The 22,563-nt window shown below is 43.2% G+C and overlaps 2 protein-coding genes across 4 annotated transcripts; both read right to left on the bottom strand.

Annotated features, from left to right (window-relative positions):
* Nucleotides 1-5,449: 5,449 nt before the first annotated feature.
* LOC128511298 (aminoacylase-1-like) lies at nucleotides 5,450-16,201 on the bottom strand. Of its 2 annotated transcripts, none has more exons than XM_053484084.1 (15): nucleotides 15,827-16,201; nucleotides 14,525-14,667; nucleotides 13,611-13,675; nucleotides 12,902-13,006; nucleotides 11,404-11,498; nucleotides 11,218-11,294; nucleotides 9,955-10,044; nucleotides 9,560-9,616; nucleotides 9,368-9,441; nucleotides 7,962-8,011; nucleotides 7,703-7,847; nucleotides 7,530-7,598; nucleotides 7,357-7,436; nucleotides 7,183-7,243; nucleotides 5,450-6,990 (listed from the first exon to the last, which is right to left on the bottom strand). In XM_053484084.1, exons 1-15 carry the CDS (start codon nucleotides 15,877-15,879, stop codon nucleotides 6,826-6,828), a joined length of 1,329 nt encoding a protein of 442 aa, XP_053340059.1. In that variant the 5' UTR covers nucleotides 15,880-16,201; the 3' UTR covers nucleotides 5,450-6,825. The 2 variants fall into 2 exon arrangements, with proteins under 2 accessions (XP_053340059.1, XP_053340060.1); XM_053484085.1 differs by having other exon boundaries at nucleotides 14,525-14,678; nucleotides 15,827-16,200.
* Nucleotides 16,202-19,059: 2,858 nt separating this feature from the next.
* On the bottom strand, nucleotides 19,060-22,563 carry abhd14a (abhydrolase domain containing 14A). 2 transcript variants are annotated; one of them, XM_053484089.1, is made up of 6 exons: nucleotides 22,448-22,550; nucleotides 22,120-22,162; nucleotides 20,975-21,257; nucleotides 20,307-20,422; nucleotides 19,824-20,059; nucleotides 19,060-19,616 (listed from the first exon to the last, which is right to left on the bottom strand). In XM_053484089.1, exons 3-6 carry the CDS (start codon nucleotides 21,232-21,234, stop codon nucleotides 19,434-19,436), a joined length of 795 nt encoding a protein of 264 aa, XP_053340064.1. In that variant the 5' UTR covers nucleotides 21,235-21,257; nucleotides 22,120-22,162; nucleotides 22,448-22,550; the 3' UTR covers nucleotides 19,060-19,433. The 2 variants fall into 2 exon arrangements, with proteins under 2 accessions (XP_053340064.1, XP_053340065.1); XM_053484090.1 differs by lacking the exon at nucleotides 22,120-22,162 and having other exon boundaries at nucleotides 22,448-22,563.

Below are 22,563 nucleotides of genomic sequence, written 5' to 3'. Positions count from 1 at the left end.
GTGTGGGTTTATAACAAAACGTTCTAGGTTCTGCGTTGTTTAACAGTTGATCTTTTGTCTAAAATTCATCTTTTTATCTGAAACCCAAAAGTCTTCAGTGCATAGCAAAAATAGAAGATTGTTCCTCTTTGTTCCAGGACTTTCAGAAGGAGGCTGTGTAATGCAGACAGCATGATGTTAACTGGAAAATAAATAATCGGTTAATTTAATGGGTTTTATCTCAAGTAGTGAGGTCTGGATGTGCTCATCACCACCAGCGCTCACCATGCTCTCTGGTCCTGCATTCTCTCACAGCAGATCATTCAGTAACAAAACAACTGCCTGGGACCAGCCGCCTCTGAGGCAGACAGTGAACAGTAACAGTGACTTCATCACCATGTACTGTAGAAATAAAAATAAGTTAAAAACAGACACATCACTGCGATTAGGATCGGGGGCTTGTAGCATAATTATTCAACATGCAAGAACTGCAAGGACATTTGCATTTGCCTTTGTACAACAAGCTCGGTATGGTACAAGTCACTACTTTCCCCTCACCCTCATCGTCCCTTGCTTATTGAAATTTGATATCTAGCCTAAAAGATATCATAGACACAATGTCATAAACACACACACAACAATCTCTGTCATGCACTCATGATGAACTTGGGTTAAAACGTGATCTTCTGCATGTAACTGCACTTTGAACACAATGTGCTTCTTTAAAACAACTTTGTGCTGTATCTTTTCCTTTCCTGTTGCCCCCTGTGTGTTCTATCTGGGAAAAAATTGATCAACCATACCATTAAAACGCAAAACATTATGCCCAGTATTGTGTAGGTTCTCCATTCTGCCACTGAAGTGACGCTGGCTCCTCGAGTCATGGGTCCGCACGACCTCTGGGGGGTGCTGTGGTGTCTGGCACCAGGATGTGGGCAGCAGATCATGAGTGGGTTGTGGGTTGCGTGGTGGGGCCTCTGTGGATTGGACTTGTCTGTCTGGCACATCCCACGGGGCTCGATAAGATCGGGATCTGGAGTGTTTGGAGGCCAGGGCGGCAGCAGTGTGATGTGGTCCACTGGGTGTTCTGGTGGCTTTCTATCACAGGCAACTTTTACTCTTTTTAGTGATTTGTGCTCCATTAGTTTTTATGTGGTGTCCGAACGGGCTGGCCTTTGGTCCCCGCAGGCATGGGTGAGACTCGGGTGCTCATCATCCTGTCACCAGTTTATTGGGGTATATATATATATATTATGCATGTGTGTGTGTGCCCTGCGATGGATTGGCACCCTGTCCAGGGTGTACCCTGCCCCTAAGCCACCTGGGATAGGCTCCAGGTCCCCGTGACCCTGAATACAGGATAAAGTGGTATAGAAGATGAGCGACTGAGAGTATAAAATGTGAAAGATAATATGTAGAATTCAAAATGATGAACAAGCCGAGGGTAACGGTGCTGAGGGAAAAATGTGAATGTGAATGGTGAATGTATATTTAGTGCAAGCAGAGACTCCGACAGGACTAACTATGACATCATAACTAAAAGGGAGGAGCCAGAAGGAAACCAAGGGACCCAAAGATTTTTGGAGCACAATGTCTTACAGAACCCTGCATCAAAACGTCTCCATGCACATCTTAAATAATTATCTAATAACATATAATCAGGAAGGAAAAAGAAAGATCTTGCTTTATCGCTTGCTTTAGTGTGGGCCTCATTAATCAGTCTTTCAGTTAAACATTTCTGACAGATTAACAGATGAGACGCCTATGAAAGGCTGACCCTCTCTGCATCTGGGGTGAAGATTTGTTTGGGAATGGTTCTGCTGTACTAATAGTGTTGTACGTTATGTTGGAACTACGTGCATGGACAGAGATTTCCTTCACATTTTCTTTTATCTCAGACTTAGTTTTGGCTAGAGTGTGCGTTTTGACTTTGGATTGAAGTTATTGGACGTCACTGATGGTGGAGTAAAGAGCTGCAGATCGTCTCATGTGACAGGCCGAGCATGTGAGCAGCCAGACGTCTGTCTCCTTCTGATCGGCGGAGGGACCTTTCTAATACAACTTCCCATTTCGAGCGGTGTCCTGTGTCTCGTCACTGCGCCTCTGGTGTAAATGTAATCCCGATGCTATTTTGGTTAGCTGGCTACAACAGAGCAACGCTACGCTGCTGGCCTTGCTAACGCCGCTGGAGGAGTGTCTGTGTGACCGGCATTCTCACACGGCTTAGTTATTTGAACTTTTCCTGAAAAGCAGACTTTAGTTTTGGGAAACAGTCACATTCTCCATACTTTCTCTCTCTCTCTCTCTCTCTCTCTCTCTCTCCCTCTTTCACACACACACACACACACACACACACACAGAGTGCAGCAGCCTGTAATCCAGCTGCCATGCCCCAAACTGCACAGCCTAATTACTGACAACACCGGCCACGCTGTGCACTGCAGGAGGGAGGAACTTTCTCTTCCTTGCGTCTCTCTCTCTCTCTCACACACACACACACACACACACACACACACTCTCCTCGTCTCCCATAATTAGGCCGGATACAGCTCTCAGCAAGCTTTGTCTCAGACTTGTATCTCACTAATGTATTCTTGCAGCGGCATGCAGAACAGTGCCAGGCTATAATCTGAATGTGTGTGTGTGTGTGTGTTGTGAACATTCTTTTAAATCCTATCTGTACAGACAAAGCTTCTGGCTGCCGGAGAGAGACATCACAGAAGTGAGTAAGAGGATGATGATAGTGATCGGCTGATAATCACACACCACATTCACTCATATTCGCTGAGCAGATGCTTTTATTCAAAGTCACGTACAAATCAGACGGAAAACAATCCAATCGACTGAATGTCGACGATCTGCTTGATGAGGCACCAGCGGCTCTCGGCCAGTTTCTGGGATTTGAACCTAGAGGACGAGGAAGTAACACGCTATAGCATGTTGTTGGTGTTGGTCTTTCGGATGCTCCCGTCTCCATCTCCTGACACAACCCCCACGTTTTATCCAGACTATGTAGTGGCTGGGAAGTATGTGGTGTGGCAACTCACTGATAGCGGGGCTCGAACCCAAACACTCAGATCCCCAAACCAGTAACCTAGAGTCTTAGCCGGGGCTTTTTTCATTAGCATGACCATAACATAACTGCTGAGATAGAAGATGGACAAAGCACTTCAAGATGTACCATTGGAGAAGAATCATCAACCTTAGCACGGTAACACAAACATCAGGCGGCATCAGATCAACGCAACAGTTTCCTATAACAACGTTGAGTTAAGCGGTAACAGTGAGTTTTAGCCCGCGCCTACGAGAATGTTAGAAAAAAAATATGTCGCTTAATGTTTTTCATGCCTTTATCTCCGTCTCTTATCCAGATCTTTCTGGCTTTTAACTCGTCTCTCTGTGGCGTTAATGAGTCTGACATTCAAGCTGCCAGCTCCAGCAGTGACAAGACTAGAGAAGAAAGTGAAAGACAGCGACATGGACGTAGGCAGAGACGATTCACCTGTCTGCCAATCCATCCACATTTCTTTGTGATCTAAAGACATGGCTGGTGCCGACGATATGGAGCGATTCGAGAAGTCTCCGATTTTAGCACATCACAGGACGCCATAGTTTAAATGGTTAAGTGCTTCTTCTTGGTTGTGTGATCCAATCCTACGTACGTTAGCTGAGCCTAGTCTGGGTAAGACTCAGTGTGAGTTATATATGTACAGACTGGGACGTCTTCTATTACCACATCACACAGAGGTGTTCCAGAGCAAGGCTCTTACTTTATGGTACTTCTAGTACTATATTAATTCTGTCTGTGTGTGTACAGTATGAGTGTGTGTGTATGAGTGTGTGTGAGCGTGTATGGCTTCTAGCTAATTCCCAGTGCTCTTCTTACAACACAGACCAGTAAATCATGGTTACTATATTAATGTTGCCGTGTTACTAGTGGAGGATGCTCATGTTGTTGCCATGGTGATAACACCATGTCACTGCTTCCAGAGCCCTGATATCACTGTTCAGTAGCTGGAACAGAACATATCATATCTACTGCCTGGCCAAAAAAACTAAAAGTGATACAGATTTCATTCAGTCACCTTTAGCTTTGATTAAACACACAATATGGTGTTCAGTTCATGTGTGAAAATGATTCCTCGTTCTCCCTGAATGACTATTTTACGCTCAATAGATGAAAATAGATGAAACCCTCCATAGATGTGATCCTCTGGTGGTTCAGTACATTCAGGTGGTCAGCTGACTTCATTTTATTGCCCCATAACGTTACTGAGTCTAGACCTGAGTAACTGATCAACCCCAGATCATAACACTGTCTCCAGGGGCTTGTACAGTGGACACTATGCATGATGGGAGCATCGCTTCATGTCCTTCCCTTCTCACCCTGACACGCCCATCACTCTGGGATAGGCTCAGTCTGGACTCATCAGGTCACATGACCTTTCTCCATCACTCCAAAGTCCAGTCTTTATGATCCCGAACAAACTGAAGACTTTATTCTGATGAGTCTCAATAACAAGTGGTTTTATTATGGACACACGGCTGTTTAGTCCCAATCGTATAAGTTCTCATCACATTGTGTGTGTGTGTGTGTGTGTGTGTGTGTGTGAAAATGCTCTTACTTGCACTATTGAACATAGCCACTGTTGATTTTTTTACCAAGCATTTAAGTGATCTCTGTACATGATTGTTTTTTTGATTTCCCCAACCACATTTCTTCTACAAAGTTCACGGTTCAGCACTGTTCTTCCAGATTTTGATGTGCTCCAGGAGCGGTGTTCCAAGTCCTTTAAATCTATTTAGTTGTTTCCTTTGCTTGATGCAGCCCAATAATTTAACCCTTCTGAAATGGCGATCTTCCTTCCTGACCTCGCAGTGTACATGTACATATTACAGGGATATAAAAACACAGATAAACATCAGCAATCAGACACCAGCTCGTGTAGTCACACACAGCAGAAAAGTGCAGATCTTCCCTTTAATGATGGGATTTTAAAAGGTTTAGGGTTTAAAGTGGTGGCCATGAAACCAGCGGTCTGTGGTTTGAAAATGAGATCTTGGAAAGTTCAGGAACGTAAAACAGGTTTAATAAAGGCACTTTGTTTAACTGGCTTATTTGTGTGTTTAGCCCCGCACACTTTTTTTAACTGATGTTTTCTTAACCTTTTACTTAGCAGTCAAGTATAGACCATGCACATCAGCTTGAACTCTCCATGCTTTCACTTCTACTCAGGCTCCTCAGATGTTCTCTAAAGCTAAGGTCTGAGGTCCAGCCCAGCTTTAATGTCTTCATCCCTCCACCTGATCTTACATCATTTATTAGCCCTTGGGTAATCACTTGCATCATTTATTAGGCCTTGGGATAAAAACCTTAAAAAAAAAAAACTGGGGAAAACTCTGAAGCATGACTCTGCCATCTAGTGGCTACGCTCCGCACTAACATGCAGAAAACGATAGCAAAGTCCAGTTTGAGGTGTTAAAAAGTTTAATCATTAAGATATGCATAGAAATCAACCATGTGACATCAAGTAAAAATCAACACGTCATAACTAAGCGATTGTAAACATGAGTAAATCAGAGATGTCCTACTACGTCCTAATTCAGCCTTATTACTGCCTTCATTATTTCATACTGTAAGTCCTTAACATATACACCAACACACACACACACATCTCACTCACAAGCTTATTAATAAAACATGAAGACTTCATGCTCTTTCTTTAAGACGAATATGAGCGACACCATGCCGAGGCTGCAGCGGTGTAGCCTTGAGGTTATTATTTATGATATAAAGGTCACCTATTATGCAAAATACACTCAACATCCACAAGGGTATTCAGTAATTGTGTATGAAATGTAGACAAAAGACCACCTCCTTCCTGTGTAGAAACCTGAACATGTTGTGTGTTTTTCGGCTGCTCCCGTCGAGGGGTCGCCACAGTGGCACACCTTGGCACAACAGGTTTTTACGTCGGAAACCTTCCAGTAAAAATATTTATTTAGAGGCATGGGACTAATCCTCAATAAAAAAAAAAAAACAGCCCAAAATATTTGGTCAATATTCAGTCATGAGAACATTGCACAAAAAGCAAGTGGCTGAAGTTATCAAGTCGTTAACAGTTAACCACCTGCTGGACGGGAGTGTGTACGAGACGAGTGCTTAGCACTTCATCCTCCTAGTGCACTTACTAAAAAAAATTAATAAATAAAAAATAACCTTACAGTGACAGCGGGTCAGCACCTGTCACTAGTAACCAATGACAACCAAGGGGGTGTGTCTGTCCGCTAACGTCATGATGGCTGATCGGCTGGAATGCTGGCACTCTTCCTAGGTTTCAATGTCACTTACAAAACGTGAATTTCATCCCAAACCAGGCTCAATTTTGTTTTCCTAATTTTGACCCACAAGTGATGGTATCTCGTATTATATTATAAGGAATATATTTTATATTATAAAAATTATTTTGATAATTTTCGGTATAACATAGTTGCTAGACAAGCCTCTGTTAAAGGGTGTGTGTGTGGGGTGTGTGTGTTGGGGGGGTATACTAGCTTATTTGCAGCATTTATTGCCACAAGCACTGGATTAGAAGGGATTTTCAGGGAGGTGAGAGTGGTGCGATGCGAGTGGTGTTTCAGACAGACGGTTAACACGATGTTTTGGGGAATTTGATAAAGTTAAGAAGTATAATAGGTGACCTTCAACTCTGAGGATCCTGAGTTGCTGGATTAGAAGTTCACAGGAGGAGGAGGAGGAGGAGGAGGTCTCGTACGGGATGAGTTTCCTCAATTCTTTGGTGTGTGTGTGTGTGTGTGTGTGTGTGTGTGTGTGTGTGTGTGTCTCTAAGCCTCGGTGGTCAGGGGGGGCACGTTGGCGAGAGTGGGGATGAGGTTCTCGTAGATGTGGATGCCTTTGAGGAACACGCTCTCACTGATGAACTCGTTGTGGTCGTGCAGAAGGATGGGAGTGTGGTTCATCGGAGAGAACCCGATCGCAGGCAGACCCGCCTACACACACACACACACACAGGCAAAGAGAGAGAAAACAGACAGACAGACAGGTACGTTTAATCTTTCAGCAATTCTGCATTTCGATCTAGTGAACTCAGGTTTATATTTAAAAACTTCACTCATAAAGTAAGGACACACAGCGGTTTGTGCATGCTAACGATGCTAACAGGACAAAAGCGAGTCACGTACGGCTCTGATGAAGCGGCTGTCTGTGGCAGCGGGAAAAATCTCCTTCTTCAGCGTCATGTTCCTGAATGAGAGACAGAGACATGGTTAAAAAAAAAAAACAATAAAAAAAACATTGCTTTGATATACTATAGTCACACTGTGTGTGTGTGTGTAGTGTACTTGTGGTGGTCTTACATGGACTTGCATGTGGAGTTGAACGCGCTCCACCAGGGGTCGCTGTCCTCCGTCGACGTAGTTTTCTGATTCATTCCTTTCTGTTAAAGAGGAAGAAAAATAAACACAATCACTGACCTGGGATCAGTGGGGAGTGTGGGGGAGGGGGGGGGGGGGAATGAGTGCTTACACACCTGTGCGAAATCGTAGGTGATGTCATCACCCGCTTCTTTACACCAAGCCTTAATCTGCTCCTCAAACTCCTGTAGAAACACACACACACACAAAAACAAGATCTGTCTTCTTTACATTCCTCTTTTTGTGTTTGTATTTAATCTGATGGACACACATATACACACACACACACCTGCAGATTGACAGTGGGCGGGATTCTGATGTCAAAACTGACGTCCATCTCGGCAGGAACGACGTTGTAAGCCACGCCCCCTTTCACCATCGTCATGTTAACGGTGGTGACGTCACCCAGAGTGAAACACTCGCTCGTATTAAGTCTGAAAAATGGCACACGTGAAATCAGTGTGATGGAAAACCCCCACACACACACAAACACACACACACACACTCACACACACACACACAGGTCGTGACTGTTTTCTCACACTCACCGCTGTCTCTCTTTCTCTCTGAAGTCCAGGAACAAATTAATGACCCGGCGCTGAAAAACACAGCACAGAGGGTCAGACACAGCGGTCTTACTGCCTTCAGAGAGACAGACAGACAGGCGGATGGTTACGCAGACAGACAGGTGTCGGATTAATAATCAATACAGCCAGAAATAGTGAGTCGGACAGACAGAAAGAGAGACAGTCAGACAGTTTGTCATTTAAGACTGAAAGGCAGAGACGCGATCATGTTGTAGATCCGTCACCATGCTGATGATGTAAGGGGGCGAGGGGGGGGGGGCCCTCACTCGCTCAGCCCCAGCACTCGCTCCTCTTGTGTTTGGCAAGGGTCATCTGACCTACTGTGCACCGTGATAAGAAGAAGCAGCCGACTACAGCACGGATTAAACAGACCATGTTGACGAAATCTATTCCTCCTCTACTGGATACAAGGAGTATCATGAACCCGCTGGGAGATCCCTGATACTGAGCTCTGGGTTGGGAGTAGAAACAATATTTGGCTAATAAATACAGGTTTCGTTGGTACAAAACTGACGAGTTTCCAGACCCACACCCACACGATACGCTAAGGGGCTCAGAACACCCTGCAGGGGTGTTAGGATCGATATCACTGCCCTTGTACGGAGGTCAGGGAGAACAAAACAAGTTAATGTGGACTATGTCATCCGGTACCATGAGAAGAGAGCGATCAAGTTCATAGAGGGGAGGAACTGACCTGTGAATAACCCCAGGAACTGGAAGAGCTTGTGGACCAGTTTCAAGACGTATTTTCAGCTGAACCTGGCCTCCAGCACCTGGTGCAGCAAAGCATGAAAACATCCTCGGGACTGGTGGCCTGAGCCCAGAGGCTCTACCAGGTCTGACAGATTGCTTGGGGAGAAACTGGTTCATCTCCAATTTAAACGTGACAAAGGGGTACTGGCAGGTGGCCCTGACTCCCAAAGCAAAAACTTAAAACCACATTTAGCACCTCCAACAGCCAGTGGCGGTATCAGGTTCTCACATTCGGCCTCCACGTGGCCCTGGCACCGTTTCAAACGCTGATGGACATCCGCGTCCACACCACCAACTGACTGCAGCCTAACCGTTTACTTGTACCAACCAACTCAAGATTTATCATCTTGAGGAGATAATGGAACCAACACCCACGAATCCCACCGGGGACTGACTGGGGCACGATACCCGGTCACGCTGTGCGTAACTACCCTCGTCCTTTCATCAAAAGACAGGTGCATGCCTTTTTGTAGTTGGGGGTTATATAGGGTTTGTAGCTGGCCCCCTTTCAGACGTGACCAAGAAGGGACAGCTGGAGTGAGTCACGTGGACCGACACTGAGAAGGAGGTGTTCCAGAGAGACAGACAGTTAGACAGACACCACAGTTACCCACCAGTTTTTCAGCAGCTGTGTTTTCCACAAACCTGGAGCCATGGCCAGGACTGCCTGGACACCGAACAGTCACCCCTATACACACACACACACACACACACACACACACACACACACAAACACACACACATGGTGAGGGGCTAAGTCAGCTCCAGTGTAAGGCACTGATTACGGGATGAGATGATTCACTCACACCAAGGACACCTCTCTCCATAAAACACTGTGAACGCTTCTGTGGGATTCGCTAGACCTGTAAAACACACACACACACACACACACACTTCTCTTAGGTCCACTTAAATTTTACACAAAGTTACAGTTTTTGTCAGTAATCAGTCACTTGGCTCTATTTAAGGTGGCACTGTGCCCAGTCTAACAGAGTTACCCAGCGTGAAGCACAATACCACCTTAAATTAACCCTAACTGCTCACTGATGTGCTACAGTGGAGCCAAAGTCATAAAGATAATGGACGAGCGAGTGTGCTTTCCACATGTGCACAGCGAGAAGTGTGTGTGTGCGTGTGTGTGTGCGTGTGTGTGTGTGTGTGCGTGTGCGTGTGTGTGTGTGTGTGCGTGTCATTCCTTTACCCTCATCCAAGGCCAAGCCGACATTGAGCTTCTGGAACTCTGGGTGCTTAATAAACGCCTCCATTCCTTTATGACCTCCGACCTCTTCATCTGGAAAGAGAACGGGTCTGATGTTTGTGAGCAGTCATGTCATTATTTAATATGTCACACAACTGCACCACCTAACTGAACAACTGCACAGTCATTATTACATTCTCAGACTAAACTGAACTGATAAGGAGATGTAAGTATTCACACCCCTTGAACTTTTCACATTTAGTCACATTACAACCAAAAATGTAAATGCATTTTATTGGGATTTTATTAATTTATACAAAATTGTGAAGTGGAAGAAAACTTATAAATGTTTTTTTTAAATGTTTTATGAATAAATATCTGGAAACTGTGACATGCATTTGTATTCACCCCCCTTTACTGATAAAATCTGGTCAGATTTTTTGTTAGAACATTAGAGAACAAACTGCATCATCAACACACCAAACAGGTCAGGGATAAAGTTGGAAAAAAAAGGGTTCGGTTATAAACAAATATCCCAAGCTTTGAACATCTCACCGAGTGCTGTTAAATCCATCATCCGAAAATTGAAAGAGTACGGCACAACCGCAAACCAACCAAGACATGTATGTCCACTTAAACTGACAGGCTGAGTGAGGAGAACATTAATTAGAGAAGCAGCCAAGAGGCCCAGGGTAACTCTGGAGGAGCTGCAGAGATCCACAGCTCAGAGTCTGTAGGAGAGTCTGTACACAGGACAACTATTAGTCATGACCTCCACAAATCTGGTCTTTTTGGAAGAGTGGTGAGAAGAAAGCCATTGTTTAAAAAAAGCCATAAGAATTTCCACTTGCCGTGGAAGCCAAGTGGGGGACAGAAACAATTGGAGGGAGGTGCGCTCTGGTCAGAGGAGACTAAAACTAAACTTTTTGGCTTAAAAGCAAAATCCATCATCTTGAACACAACATCCTGACCGTAAAACATGGTGGTGGCAGCATCATTTCGTGGGGATGCTTCCCTTCAAAAATGTTCCTTCCACTTTACAATTATGTGCCACTCTGTGTTGGTCTGTCACATACACAATCTATAGTGTTAGTCTGTTATTTTACGACCTGTATTTTTGTTCTATAGCAACTAGTCTCTTACTTTGTTTCTATAGTAAGGAATAAACCACTTGGGCTCATGCTGTCACAGAAAACTAATCCATGATGAAGGAGTGGTATGGATTTATTTTATAAACCTCTTGACCAATCAGAAGGTCCTTATTACCTGGGACAAACATCAAGTGCACGGTGCGGGGGAACGTCTTCCCCGCCGCCTTTAGACGCCTGATAGCTTCGATGTACCTGAAAACACACACACAGATGTGTAAAATACGAGTGAGGTAGTGCTGATCAGTCACCGATATGTGCTTCGGGTTTTATTACGGGTTTGACCAGGCAGGACAGGACTCACTGTATAGTGACCGACTTCATGTCCTGGGTCCCTCTGCCGTAGACGTTCCCCTCGGCGTCTTTCACAGCGGCAAACGCGTCGTACTTCCAATGTTCCTGCAGAGTTCATAACAACGCTTTAGCAGATTCAATTTACTGTTAATTAATTCAGAAAATACTTATTCAAACAAAAATGGTGGAATATCACTGACTTCTTGATCAGCACTGAAGTCAATTATTGCGCACTTTAACATCAAATCAAATATGCATGAAAGTGTCTTATTGAAAGTGACTTGATGTGCAATGATCAAATAAATGAAATAGATGATGCATGAATGTGCAGGTGTGCAGTGTCCATAAGTGTCCATGAATGTTCAGAATGATTGCAAAAAAGAAAAATGTTTATAAAAAACAGTGAGATCAAACCTTATCATAAACAGAACCGGATTATTCATTAGCCTAAATAAGCAAGAACTGTAGCTGGAGCTCAAAGTCCCTGTTCCTGCTGTTTCTTTGCGAAGGGATTCATTTTCATAATTAACCCGAGGAAAAAAAAGAAAATGTAACACTTTTAGATTCATGGTTTAAAGAATACAAGGTGTGTTCAAATCCTTTGATTGTACAGAATAACAGAACATATTTCTGACTATAAAACCTCCCTTTATTTCTCCATATAATCCCCTGATATATTAATGCACTTATCCCAGTGTCCCAATCGCTTTCACGTCGTCATTCAGCAGGAGGTTCTTCACAAGTCCCGGTTTGACTTGAACGTTTCCCCACGTACATGACATGCCGTTTAACAGTAAGAAAAACACCAGGCCCTCACCGTCCCTAATAATGCCTAATAATACCTCTTAACATTTTATAATGCTTAATCAACATGTGTTTTTAATCAGCCACACACACACACACTCCAGTCTGACCTCGACGTGTGCTAATGCCTCAAAAAAATTTCACTTGTGAAACTACAGGTCCGAGTTCACGCAGATAAAAAGTCGATATATTCTTTTTAAAATATTTGATCTGTGCGTGTTTAGCTGAGAAAACAGAAAAGTTTAGTTTCAGTTTTTAACCTTTGGGGCAGAAAGAAAAGGAATAACAACTCAGACTCGTAGTTATTAATCTGTTTTGGATGAATTTCAAAATCTAATCTGTTTCATCTGCAGGTTATGATGATGAATCCCAAAAAAACATAAAAATAAATCCTACAAACATTTATCTAGATGTTCTTAAGATTCCTCAGATCCTGAACAGACGGACAAACAGATCCAGGCGCTGACCCGGGTCAAGATGTGACCTTTCAGAGACCTTTCGGGTGTATTAAATCACTACTGAAGAAGCCAGAGGTGGCAGTCGGGGATCAAAACTATCTCACGTGCCATGAGGGAGGAAATATGTGACGGACAGTGTGGTTATGAATCATTTCAGCCATGTGGACGTGTGCAGCGCGCTATCTAGTTGCTTTCACGTTAGCATAAGGAACCCCTTGTGTTCTCGTGTGTGCGTTCTTGCCGTACCTGGTACACAGGAACCACGTCGGTGTGAGAGTTGAGGAGGACGGACTTCAGCGCGGGATTCGTGCCGGTCCACGTTAGGATGGTCACCACTCTACCGGGACACACCTGAGACATGGAGACAGCATGTGTATCACCTTCATCATTGAGTATAAGGCTAGATCTGATCAGTTACTCTAAAGCAGTGTGTGCAGACCCCCAGTGAAACGTAAGGGTACTACTACAGGTTGTCCACGACACGCCATAGTTTTAAAACTGTTATGGTAGTGCAGATAGTTCTGATCTCATGCGACGGGCCCTGTTGCCCAACTGTTGGGGCGGGTTATGATAGCGCAAGGTGCTTGGGCCCGCACATCGCTGCTTGCAACTACATTTAGTTTTTAAAACTCCTGTAAAATATTTCATGACTAAGCATTTAAAAACTAAATCTAGTTACAGGCAACGATGAGCGGGCCCAAGCACCAAGCGCCATCATAACCCGCCCTGCCAGTTGCCATGCCCGGGGCTCAGGTCCCTTCCCAGGACGATCTTCACATAATGATCTGTGTAACACCTTTAACACCCATGATCCTGCTCTAAGAACCTGGACCCTGGTAAAGTGTGTTACGATGCTACAGATTCAGATGCTAGGAGGAACAGATGGCTTCATGTTCTCGCCCCCAGGTGTCACTCGTTACTACATTTCTTGTAACACCATGCTGAGGTTCTGTACCTCCACTTTCTTCATGGGCAAACCGAGTTCCTCTGAAATCCTGCTGATGAACCCGAGAGCAGCATCTGTGTACACACACACACACACACACACACACACACATAAAAAAACATTCCAGTCAGCATTTCAGACAAAACCCGTGCAGCCAAACGCGCTGATCCAGAACGCTTTCCCGACACGTCAGCGTGTTCGCCGTGCCCGCGTGTTTGCATTTCTGAGATCTGAGGTCACTCGGTGATAGAGAAAGATTTATTACATTTGAATAATCTATTAAAGTTTAAGGCTGTAATGAAAGTGACAGATGAAACAGAACAGCTTGGGTTATAAGAAAGTAAATCATTCTTGATCACAGCTGAAACTTTCAACCTGAGGATGTGCGTGTATATGTGTACATATATATATATTGGCTCTTTGAAACCATAAAGGCAACTTATAACATGTCACAGAACACCAGTACATAGAGAGGAGGGGAAAAAAAAGTACTGATAAATAATTAATAACATGGTTCCTTCTTTGACCTCTGTCTCTCTCTCTCTCTCTCTCTCTCCCTCTGTGTGTGTGTGTGTGTGTGTGTTAAAGAGCAGGATAAACAACCTTCAGCTTTAAGAACGCCCCTTGTTTGTTCTCATTTCTAGAAACACGTCTGCAGAAAGGAGAGACAGATCTATATTTGACGAAGCGTGTACCGTGCTAACCGGCTTTATCCAGATAAGACACACGAGACTGATTTACAACAGGACAGGTGTCCTCAGGTTTCCCTGGTGAACTTTGGCCCGTATCCAAACTGATCCTCGTCTCTGCCTGTGATTATCGATCAGTTATTATAAGAAGCTTATTTAAGCCACAATAATAATGATTTAAAAAGAACTCTATATGTGTGTGTGTGGGTGTGTGTGTGTGTGTGACTGAGGTACCGTAGTCTGGTTCCGGGTGGACTGTCTTCAGACGGAGATACTCTCTGAAAAGAGAAACGGCGGGATCTTCGCCCGCTCCTCCTCCTCCTCCTGCATTCGGTCCATCCTGATCAGGCAACATGTCGCCGTCTCTCACCGACCTGCTGCACAAAAACTGAGAGATGATTAACCAGGTGAAGCTGGCAGGTGTCTCACACACACACACACACACACACACACACACACACCTTATTATCATTATTGTTAACATTATGTCTCTCTCTCTCTCTCTCTCTCTCAAACTGTTAAATTATAATCAGAGTGTAAAAAGTGTGTTTATCTTTAACTGCTTTATATACAGAAGTTAAAATATTAACATTATTATATAAATATACTGTAAGTATATTAACATAAACTAATTTGCAAAAATTTGACAGATAAACAGACAGACAGACAGATAGATATTTAGATAAACAGGTAATCGGACAGACAGACAGATATACAGACAGACAGGCAGACAGGCAGAAAGACAGATAGATATTTAAATAAACTGATAATCAGACAGACATACAGATATACAGACAGACAGAAAGACATGAATAGATAGACAGATAAACAGACAGACAGAAAGATCAACAGATACATAAATAGACAGATAAAAAAGACAGACAGACAGATAGATATTTAGATAAACAGGTAATCGGACAGACATACAGATATACAGACAGACAGACAGACAGGCAGAAAGACATATGGATAGACAGACAGACAGACAGACAGATAGATATTTAAATAAACTGATAATCAGACAGACATACAGATATACAGACAGACAGAAAGACATGAATAGATAGACAGATAAACAGACAGACAGAAAGATCAACAGATACATAAATAGACAGATAAAAAAGACAGACAGACAGAGAGAAACAGACAGAAATACAGACAGACAAATATACAGATAGATAGATGATGTGTTTCCGTAAAATGACCCGCGCTGATTCTGAATCAGTGTTTACTATCCGCGTGCGGTCTGACTGCGCACTAATGATGACGACCCCCTGATCTGAGAACAGCCGCGTGACCCGAATAACTGAAACTCGGAGCACAAACAGCACAGCGGTCAGGTGATGCTAACGTCCTTCCTGACACACAAGATTCTCCATTAAATCCTGTCAGTGTTTGATTTATAACTGTTTAAAACCCCTTAATAAAAAAATAATAAACCGATATCTATATCTATAATAAAGAGTTATTATCTGACCGACTCTGTGGAGAAAGCTGGTGTAATATTATTATTATTATTATTATTATTATTATTACCTGCTCGGGTCTGAGGGGTGTTGTGTGTGTAGCTGAGGAGACTCCGGCTTCATCCAGCACTCGCTGACTTTCTGCCCCAGGTCCCTCAGGATGAAGCTGAAATGTTACCTCAGAGTTTCGCAACACGAGCTGACAGAACACGTACTAGTTCCTCACAAGGCGGGAAGTACGGAAGTGCACAGCTTCCTGCCCGTGTGTGTGTGTGTGTGTGTGTTTACACACTGCACCTCACAGTATCTCTGCTAAACCACAACAGAACCAGAAAACACTACACGCACAAAAACTGAGCTTCTGGTGCTTTATTATCTTATTATTATTCATGCACACTAGTCCACCACACTACGCAGCACGCTAGTATCCGGGTTTCACCCGCTGATTGTTTATTAACGGACGCGGACAGGAAAAGCAGTCGATCACCGAGCGATCCATGAGATTCCCAGGGCAGAGAGCAGAACGCTTCAGGTCCTGGAGTCACGTGATTATGCTGTGATTATGACAGGGTTCCACTGGTACGCTGCTTATAAACACATTATAAACGTATATACCCTATATTAATTATCCTACACACACACACACAGCCCTCTCTCTAATTCTCTCTAGCGCTTATCCTTATCGTACAGGGGTGCAGGAACCCTGAGGTCTATCCCAGGGGTATTTAGGGCACCTGGCTGGTGTGTCAGTCCATCCCTGAGCTCACACTCACACACTACGGGGCAATTTCCATCCATCCACCATCCATCCATCTAAGAACCTCTGTAGGTCAGCAAGCAACCATGGAGGCCCGTTGTATCTATTCCCATTTGACGACTGTGGTAGAACCGTCGGTCAACATTCACAAACACATCCATGGGCACAATTTGGGAACTCCAACTAGAATACTGCATGTCTTTAACTGTGGGAGGAAATTCTACACTTATTGTACTGGTATAAATAAAAGGAAACACATACACCAAGTCTGTGGACGTTCCTATTTAATTTGACCACAATCCAGTTCCAGATCAATGTACATAATGTGTATATTTATACTTACAACAAAAGTTTACAGCTAAGGTTTTTCTATAGTTTTCTATATTTCAACATTTACTATATTGTATAGCTAAGTTTATATTGGCTCTTTTTTCAATAGCTCTGTTTTTCTATATTCCATAATTTTTTTATTTTTTTTTTTACTTTAAGCATTTTACTGCATATTGAACTGTGTATGACTGTGTGTGTGACAAATACATTTTTTAATTAGAATTTTTAAATTTTAATCACTAATATTCTTTTCAGCAAGTAAAATTTAGCTACTAATACATTATTAACAAGTTAGTACATTTCCTTTAGTAACTTTATTTAAGATTAAGCTTAGTGTAGAGGTTAGCACTGTCGCCTTGCACCTCCAGGGTCCAGGTTTAATACCCGTCTCTGTGTGCATGGAGGTTGCAGGTTCTCCCTGTGCTTCGTGGGTTTCCTCCGGGTTCTCCGGGTTCCTCCCACATTCCAAAGACATGTAGGTAAGGTTAATTGACGTTCCCAAATTGCCCGTAGTGTGTGAAAGAGTGTGTATGTGTGTGTGCCCTGTGATGGATTGGCACCCTGCCTTGTGCCCTAAGCCTCCTGGTATTGGCTCCAGGCCCCCCGTGACCCTGAATACAGGATAAAACGGTAAGGAAGATGAGTGAGTGAGATAGATAGATAAATAGCATGATCCATGATAAACATAGGGAAGTGATTTTGGTGCATATGTTTCCTCAAGATTTAATTATGTTTTACTTGCAGCACAGTAAAATTATTTCTTTAAATATCCCAGTAAGGAATATGTGGTCAGAGCGCAGAGCCCGCCAGGATACAGCACCCCTAGAACAGAAAACACAAAAGAAGATAGCCCCCTGGAGGAGATAGGGTTAGGGCTTTGCCCAAGTGGCACTGTGGCGGTGCTGGGCCTGGAACCACAGCGCCTGAGCTCACAGCCACACTCCAACATCTAGTGAAAAGCCTTCCCAGAAGGATGTAGACCCTTAAAACAGCAATAACAGAGGGAAAACATCCAGAATGAGATGTTCAACAAGCACCTGTGGGTGTAACAATCAGGGTGCACATACTTTTGGATGGATGGTGTAGCATATAATACCTAAATAAAACATTTAGGAATATTTATACCAGTACAATAATTGTAGCTGATGCTTCACTCCAATAAACCTTTATGGACTATGAACAACTGATTGTGTTTATTATACAGGTATTACATTGGGTTATTATCCACTGCACTGGTGTCCCAGCTTGTAAGCTGCACTTTTATTACTGGCAAAGACATATGGTTAACTAGTGCACTTTCCAAAATTGTAAAAGTTCATAAAATTAAATAGAATATAGTGATGTAAATCTCCTTTAACCTTTAAAAAAGTTGGAAAAGTGAACTTTATGACATTAATGGGGAAATTGTGTGTGTGTGTGTGCGTGTGTATGTTTTTGTGAATGGATTTAAACAGAATAACACATCCTGGCGAAGCTCAATCCCAGCACAGCCATGCTGAAAGTAATCTTTTTTATTCGATTTACGGTTTTAATAATGTTCTGCGCTTTTTTTATTTACAAGCAACAAGCTACATCTAATGAACTGTACACATAGACTGTACACTATACACACACACACACACAAATAAAAATGCTTGCAGGAAATAAATAACCACATCACAGAGCTGCACTGCATTAGCATAAAGTGCTTTTAGAGAGGTTGTTATGCAGGGACACGAGCCAGGGAAAGCATCCGGTTAATTAAAGCGGGACTTGCAGGGACGTCGTAGAAATGTTTAATCTTTTTTTTTTTTTTTTTTTTAATACATGCACACAAAGCATCGCAAAGCTTCGGCAAGTATCAGAGGTCAGAACCCGGCCGTTCAGATTGTCAGAGGTTCCACAAGGTTGATGCGGTTCCGAGGCGCCGGTGCGAGGTCCAGGCGCTGCGACTTGGCTCACGAAACCGTCTCAAAGGGTGTAGAAGAGCGTCACGTCGCCACCCGGAGACTTGTTTCAGTGAATGATCCCTAATAATCTGTCACCCTGATGTGTTTAATCGGGTGAAACTGGTGTCCTGTCCAGCAATTCTGTAAAAGCACGGGCAAGATATTTATCATCATCATCGTTAAGCCATTTCAGATAAAGTATCAGCAACAGTCTCTAGTTACACACACACACACACACACACACACACACACACACACACCATCTGCATTTTAGATTTTACAATTTTACAAATTTAAAAATCTGAAAAGGGGCATGGTCTACAGGAGCAGCATGATACCAAAGGAAAACAAAACAACAACAAAAACAAACATAGTGTCTCTGGTTCCTCTCGAGGTCTGAAGCTGCACCAGATGTTCAGAAGGAAAGAAATGAAAACCTTTCAGGTAAATTGGCCGTGTTTTTACACCACTTCTCTTTTATTCTTCTTCATCAACTCCTCTCTTCGGTTCCTTTCACAGTTTGTCCCTCTCTCACACTCACACACACTTGGACGCATTTGGACACCTTTTTGTTTTGTTTTTAATTAATATGGCACTAGAGTTGAGATGATTTGTCTAATAGTTTTAAAAGACCTGGTCTTTTTTTTCCCTTTTAAACTGTGTTAGTCGAGTGTGTTGAGGAAGTGCAGCAGCGCCTGGTGGAACTCTCGGGGTTTGTCCATGTAGCAGGCGTGTCGCGCTCCCGACAGCTTCACCACCGAGTGATGAGGGAGGTGCTGCAGGTTCTTCAGAGACTGAGAGCCCAGGTTAGTGTCTAACTCTCCGACGACAATCAGAGTCGGGGTCTGAAACACACACACACATTATTATTATTATTATAATTTGAGTTTACCTTTGTCTGTTGCCAAGCACTGACACTGGATACGGTCACTGTGAATGAGCTGTTACTATGGTGACGATAACATTGCACTACTGCAATGCACTACTGTCGAATGACACGTCTACATATACAGAATCACATGTTGATATTAATGCGCTTCCTTCACACACACCTGGATGTCGTGGTATTGCTGTGGCGTGAGTGTTCGGGTGGCGACTGGCGCGATGGGGACAAAGGCTCGTAGCTGATGGCTGAACCGCTGCAGGAAGGGCAGAGCGTAGTGACCGCTCATAGACGGGGTGATGAGGACCGGAGCGCGAACGCCCAGAGCCTCGAGGAAGTGCTTCAAGAGATCCACACGACTCTGCTCCGACTTCACCGACTCCGAAGCTGGAGATTTCCCAAAACCTGAACAGAGAGACAGAGAGAGAGAATATGAAGAGATGAAGTGAGAAAGTGAAAGAAAGTAGCACAGACAGAAAGGTGCAGAGACAGACACGTGTCTAGTGATCAATAAAATGTTGTTTTTTTTAAAAGTCAGTAAATTCTTCAGAAATTTAAACTAACCCAAACAACGGTAAACTTGACTGAAGCACAGGTGGAAGGGAGAGCTTGGTGTGTGTGTGTGTGTGTGTGTGTGTGTGTGTATGTGTACCTGGCAGGTCCAGAGCCAGTGCCTGGTAACGGTTAGCGGCGAGCAGACTGAGCGTACCAAGCTCCTCCCACGTCCTGGAGGTGAAGGCCTGACCGTGCAGCAGCACCACCTGCAGCCTGACACAGGAATTACACTGCCATCACGTCACACCTCAATACACAAGATTCTGCATTCACCATGTCTGTGTGTGTAAAAACAATTATTATATTATAAAGCTCATTCATTATTAAATTATATTATACAGCTTAATGTTCTTTAAGCTTTAAAGCTCTACTTATTTATTTTTTGCCTTTTTTTAAATTTGTTCTAAGTTTACATTAGATATTTTTATTTCCATATAATTTTTTTATTTATATCTCTGTAATGTCAGTTACTATTTCTAGGAGTCTTTACATATAATGCACCTAAAGATTTTAATATATTTATCATTTACATGCTTTAATACTGTATTACCAAAAAAAACTTAACAATTAAAAGATTCTTGTATTACGGTATATTAAAATACATTTCTCTACTACTAGTAGTTTTTTTTTAATGCAAATTATTTTTTCCCTGCTTTAACTGTAAGAGTCATTTTCTTTCGCAGCATGCAAAATTAAAAGATGTTTGTTTTGTGGAAATAACTATTTATTGTATTATTGCATCACATGGTCATCACATGACCAGACCTGGGTAGGACCTGTCTCCCGGACGAGTCCACAGGCAGGGCCTCTCTGAAGAACAGCGGCGGGTCGCTGGGGATCTGTCCCGTGCGGACGGTGATGTTGATGGGTGACGTAGAAGCCGAGATGAGCCTCTGTGTCCTCTGCACAGCCAGAGACGGCTCGGTGTTGCTCTGCCTGATGGAGGACGGCAGCAGCAGGTACAGCAGCACGGTGAAGAGCAACACCAGGCCGAGCACCACCGCACGGTTGCGCAGGAAGCTCATGGTCTCGCTGGGGCGTCCGGTCTCTACACGGGAGGAAGACTTTACATTTCATTTACAACCATCATGATACATAAAACTGAGCAGTCATGATTATTATACAGGTTTAGATAATAAAGATAAAAGAAATCTTTTAGTCCTCAGTCTAAATCTTCTTCAATCCAACAGAATCGTTCTGTACGTTGAAGACTTGTGAGGTGAATGTGACAGTTAAAGGATTTGAATCGTTTGAACCCAACAGAATGACTCAAGTCACTCAAATGAATCAGTTTGTACCTTAAGGACTAAAAGTGGCAAAGGATTATTCACATCATTCAGAAAGAAGAGAACGACTCGAATCACATAAAAGAATCGTTTTAGCATAACACACCACGTGTGACAATAAAATGATTTAAATCGTTCGAACCAAAATCACAAGTGATTCACTAAAAATAATCGTTTAATACATTATAGACTTAACAATAAAACGATCAGAATGATTTAAGCCCATAGGAAAGAACTATTTTATCCAATTAAATATGGCAGTAAAATGATTCGACTCGTTTGAACCCAACAGAACGACTCGAATCACTCAAAAGAATCGTTTTAACATTACAGAATTAAGGTGACGAGAAAAAGATCCGAATAATTTAAACCCAACGGAACCAGTCGATTCACTGAAAAGAATCACTCTGAACATTACAGTGTTCATGAGGTGGCATATCTACTTGAATCATTTGAACCGAGCGAAAGGAACCGATTCGATTGAAAAAAAAAAAAACTGCACGTTACAGACTTCATGAAGAGATAAACGGATCTGAATCATTCGAACCGAACAGAAAGAGTCGATTCCCTTTTTTATTTAAGAATCATTTTTGCACATCAGTAGAGAAGAAACGGCGTCCTTGCCTGACAGGTGGAGGTCACGTGACCCGTGTCAACAGAAGGCTCGCTGCAGTATACATTGGAAACACACACACACACACACACACACACACATATAGTTAGATGTCTATATTATAACTGCCTATAGTTTGTGTGAGATAAGCGCCTGTACAGTGCACTGAAGATAAAAATGTGGCATTTTTGAGAAGATATAGCCTACAGTAGATAAATGCGCGCACGGGGAAGACGGCTAAGGTCAGCGCGTGACCCCGAGCTAGCTCACACAGCGGCTAACGAAACGAGAAGATGATTAGCATGTTAGCATGGACATCACTCCTCGAGTTAGACTCACCTACAGAGAATCGCACAGAGAGCACGAGTCAGAGTGAAGCGCTGTAAAGGCGTGTTTTATCAGGACGGACATCTTGACAGCGGCGGCGCAGAATTCGCTCGAGTTCTGCACCAAAA

Source organism: Clarias gariepinus, chromosome 23 (assembly GCF_024256425.1).
Source record: "Clarias gariepinus isolate MV-2021 ecotype Netherlands chromosome 23, CGAR_prim_01v2, whole genome shotgun sequence".
Lineage (NCBI taxonomy): Eukaryota > Metazoa > Chordata > Actinopteri > Siluriformes > Clariidae > Clarias > Clarias gariepinus.
This window is presented reverse-complemented; position numbering and strand designations above follow the sequence as displayed.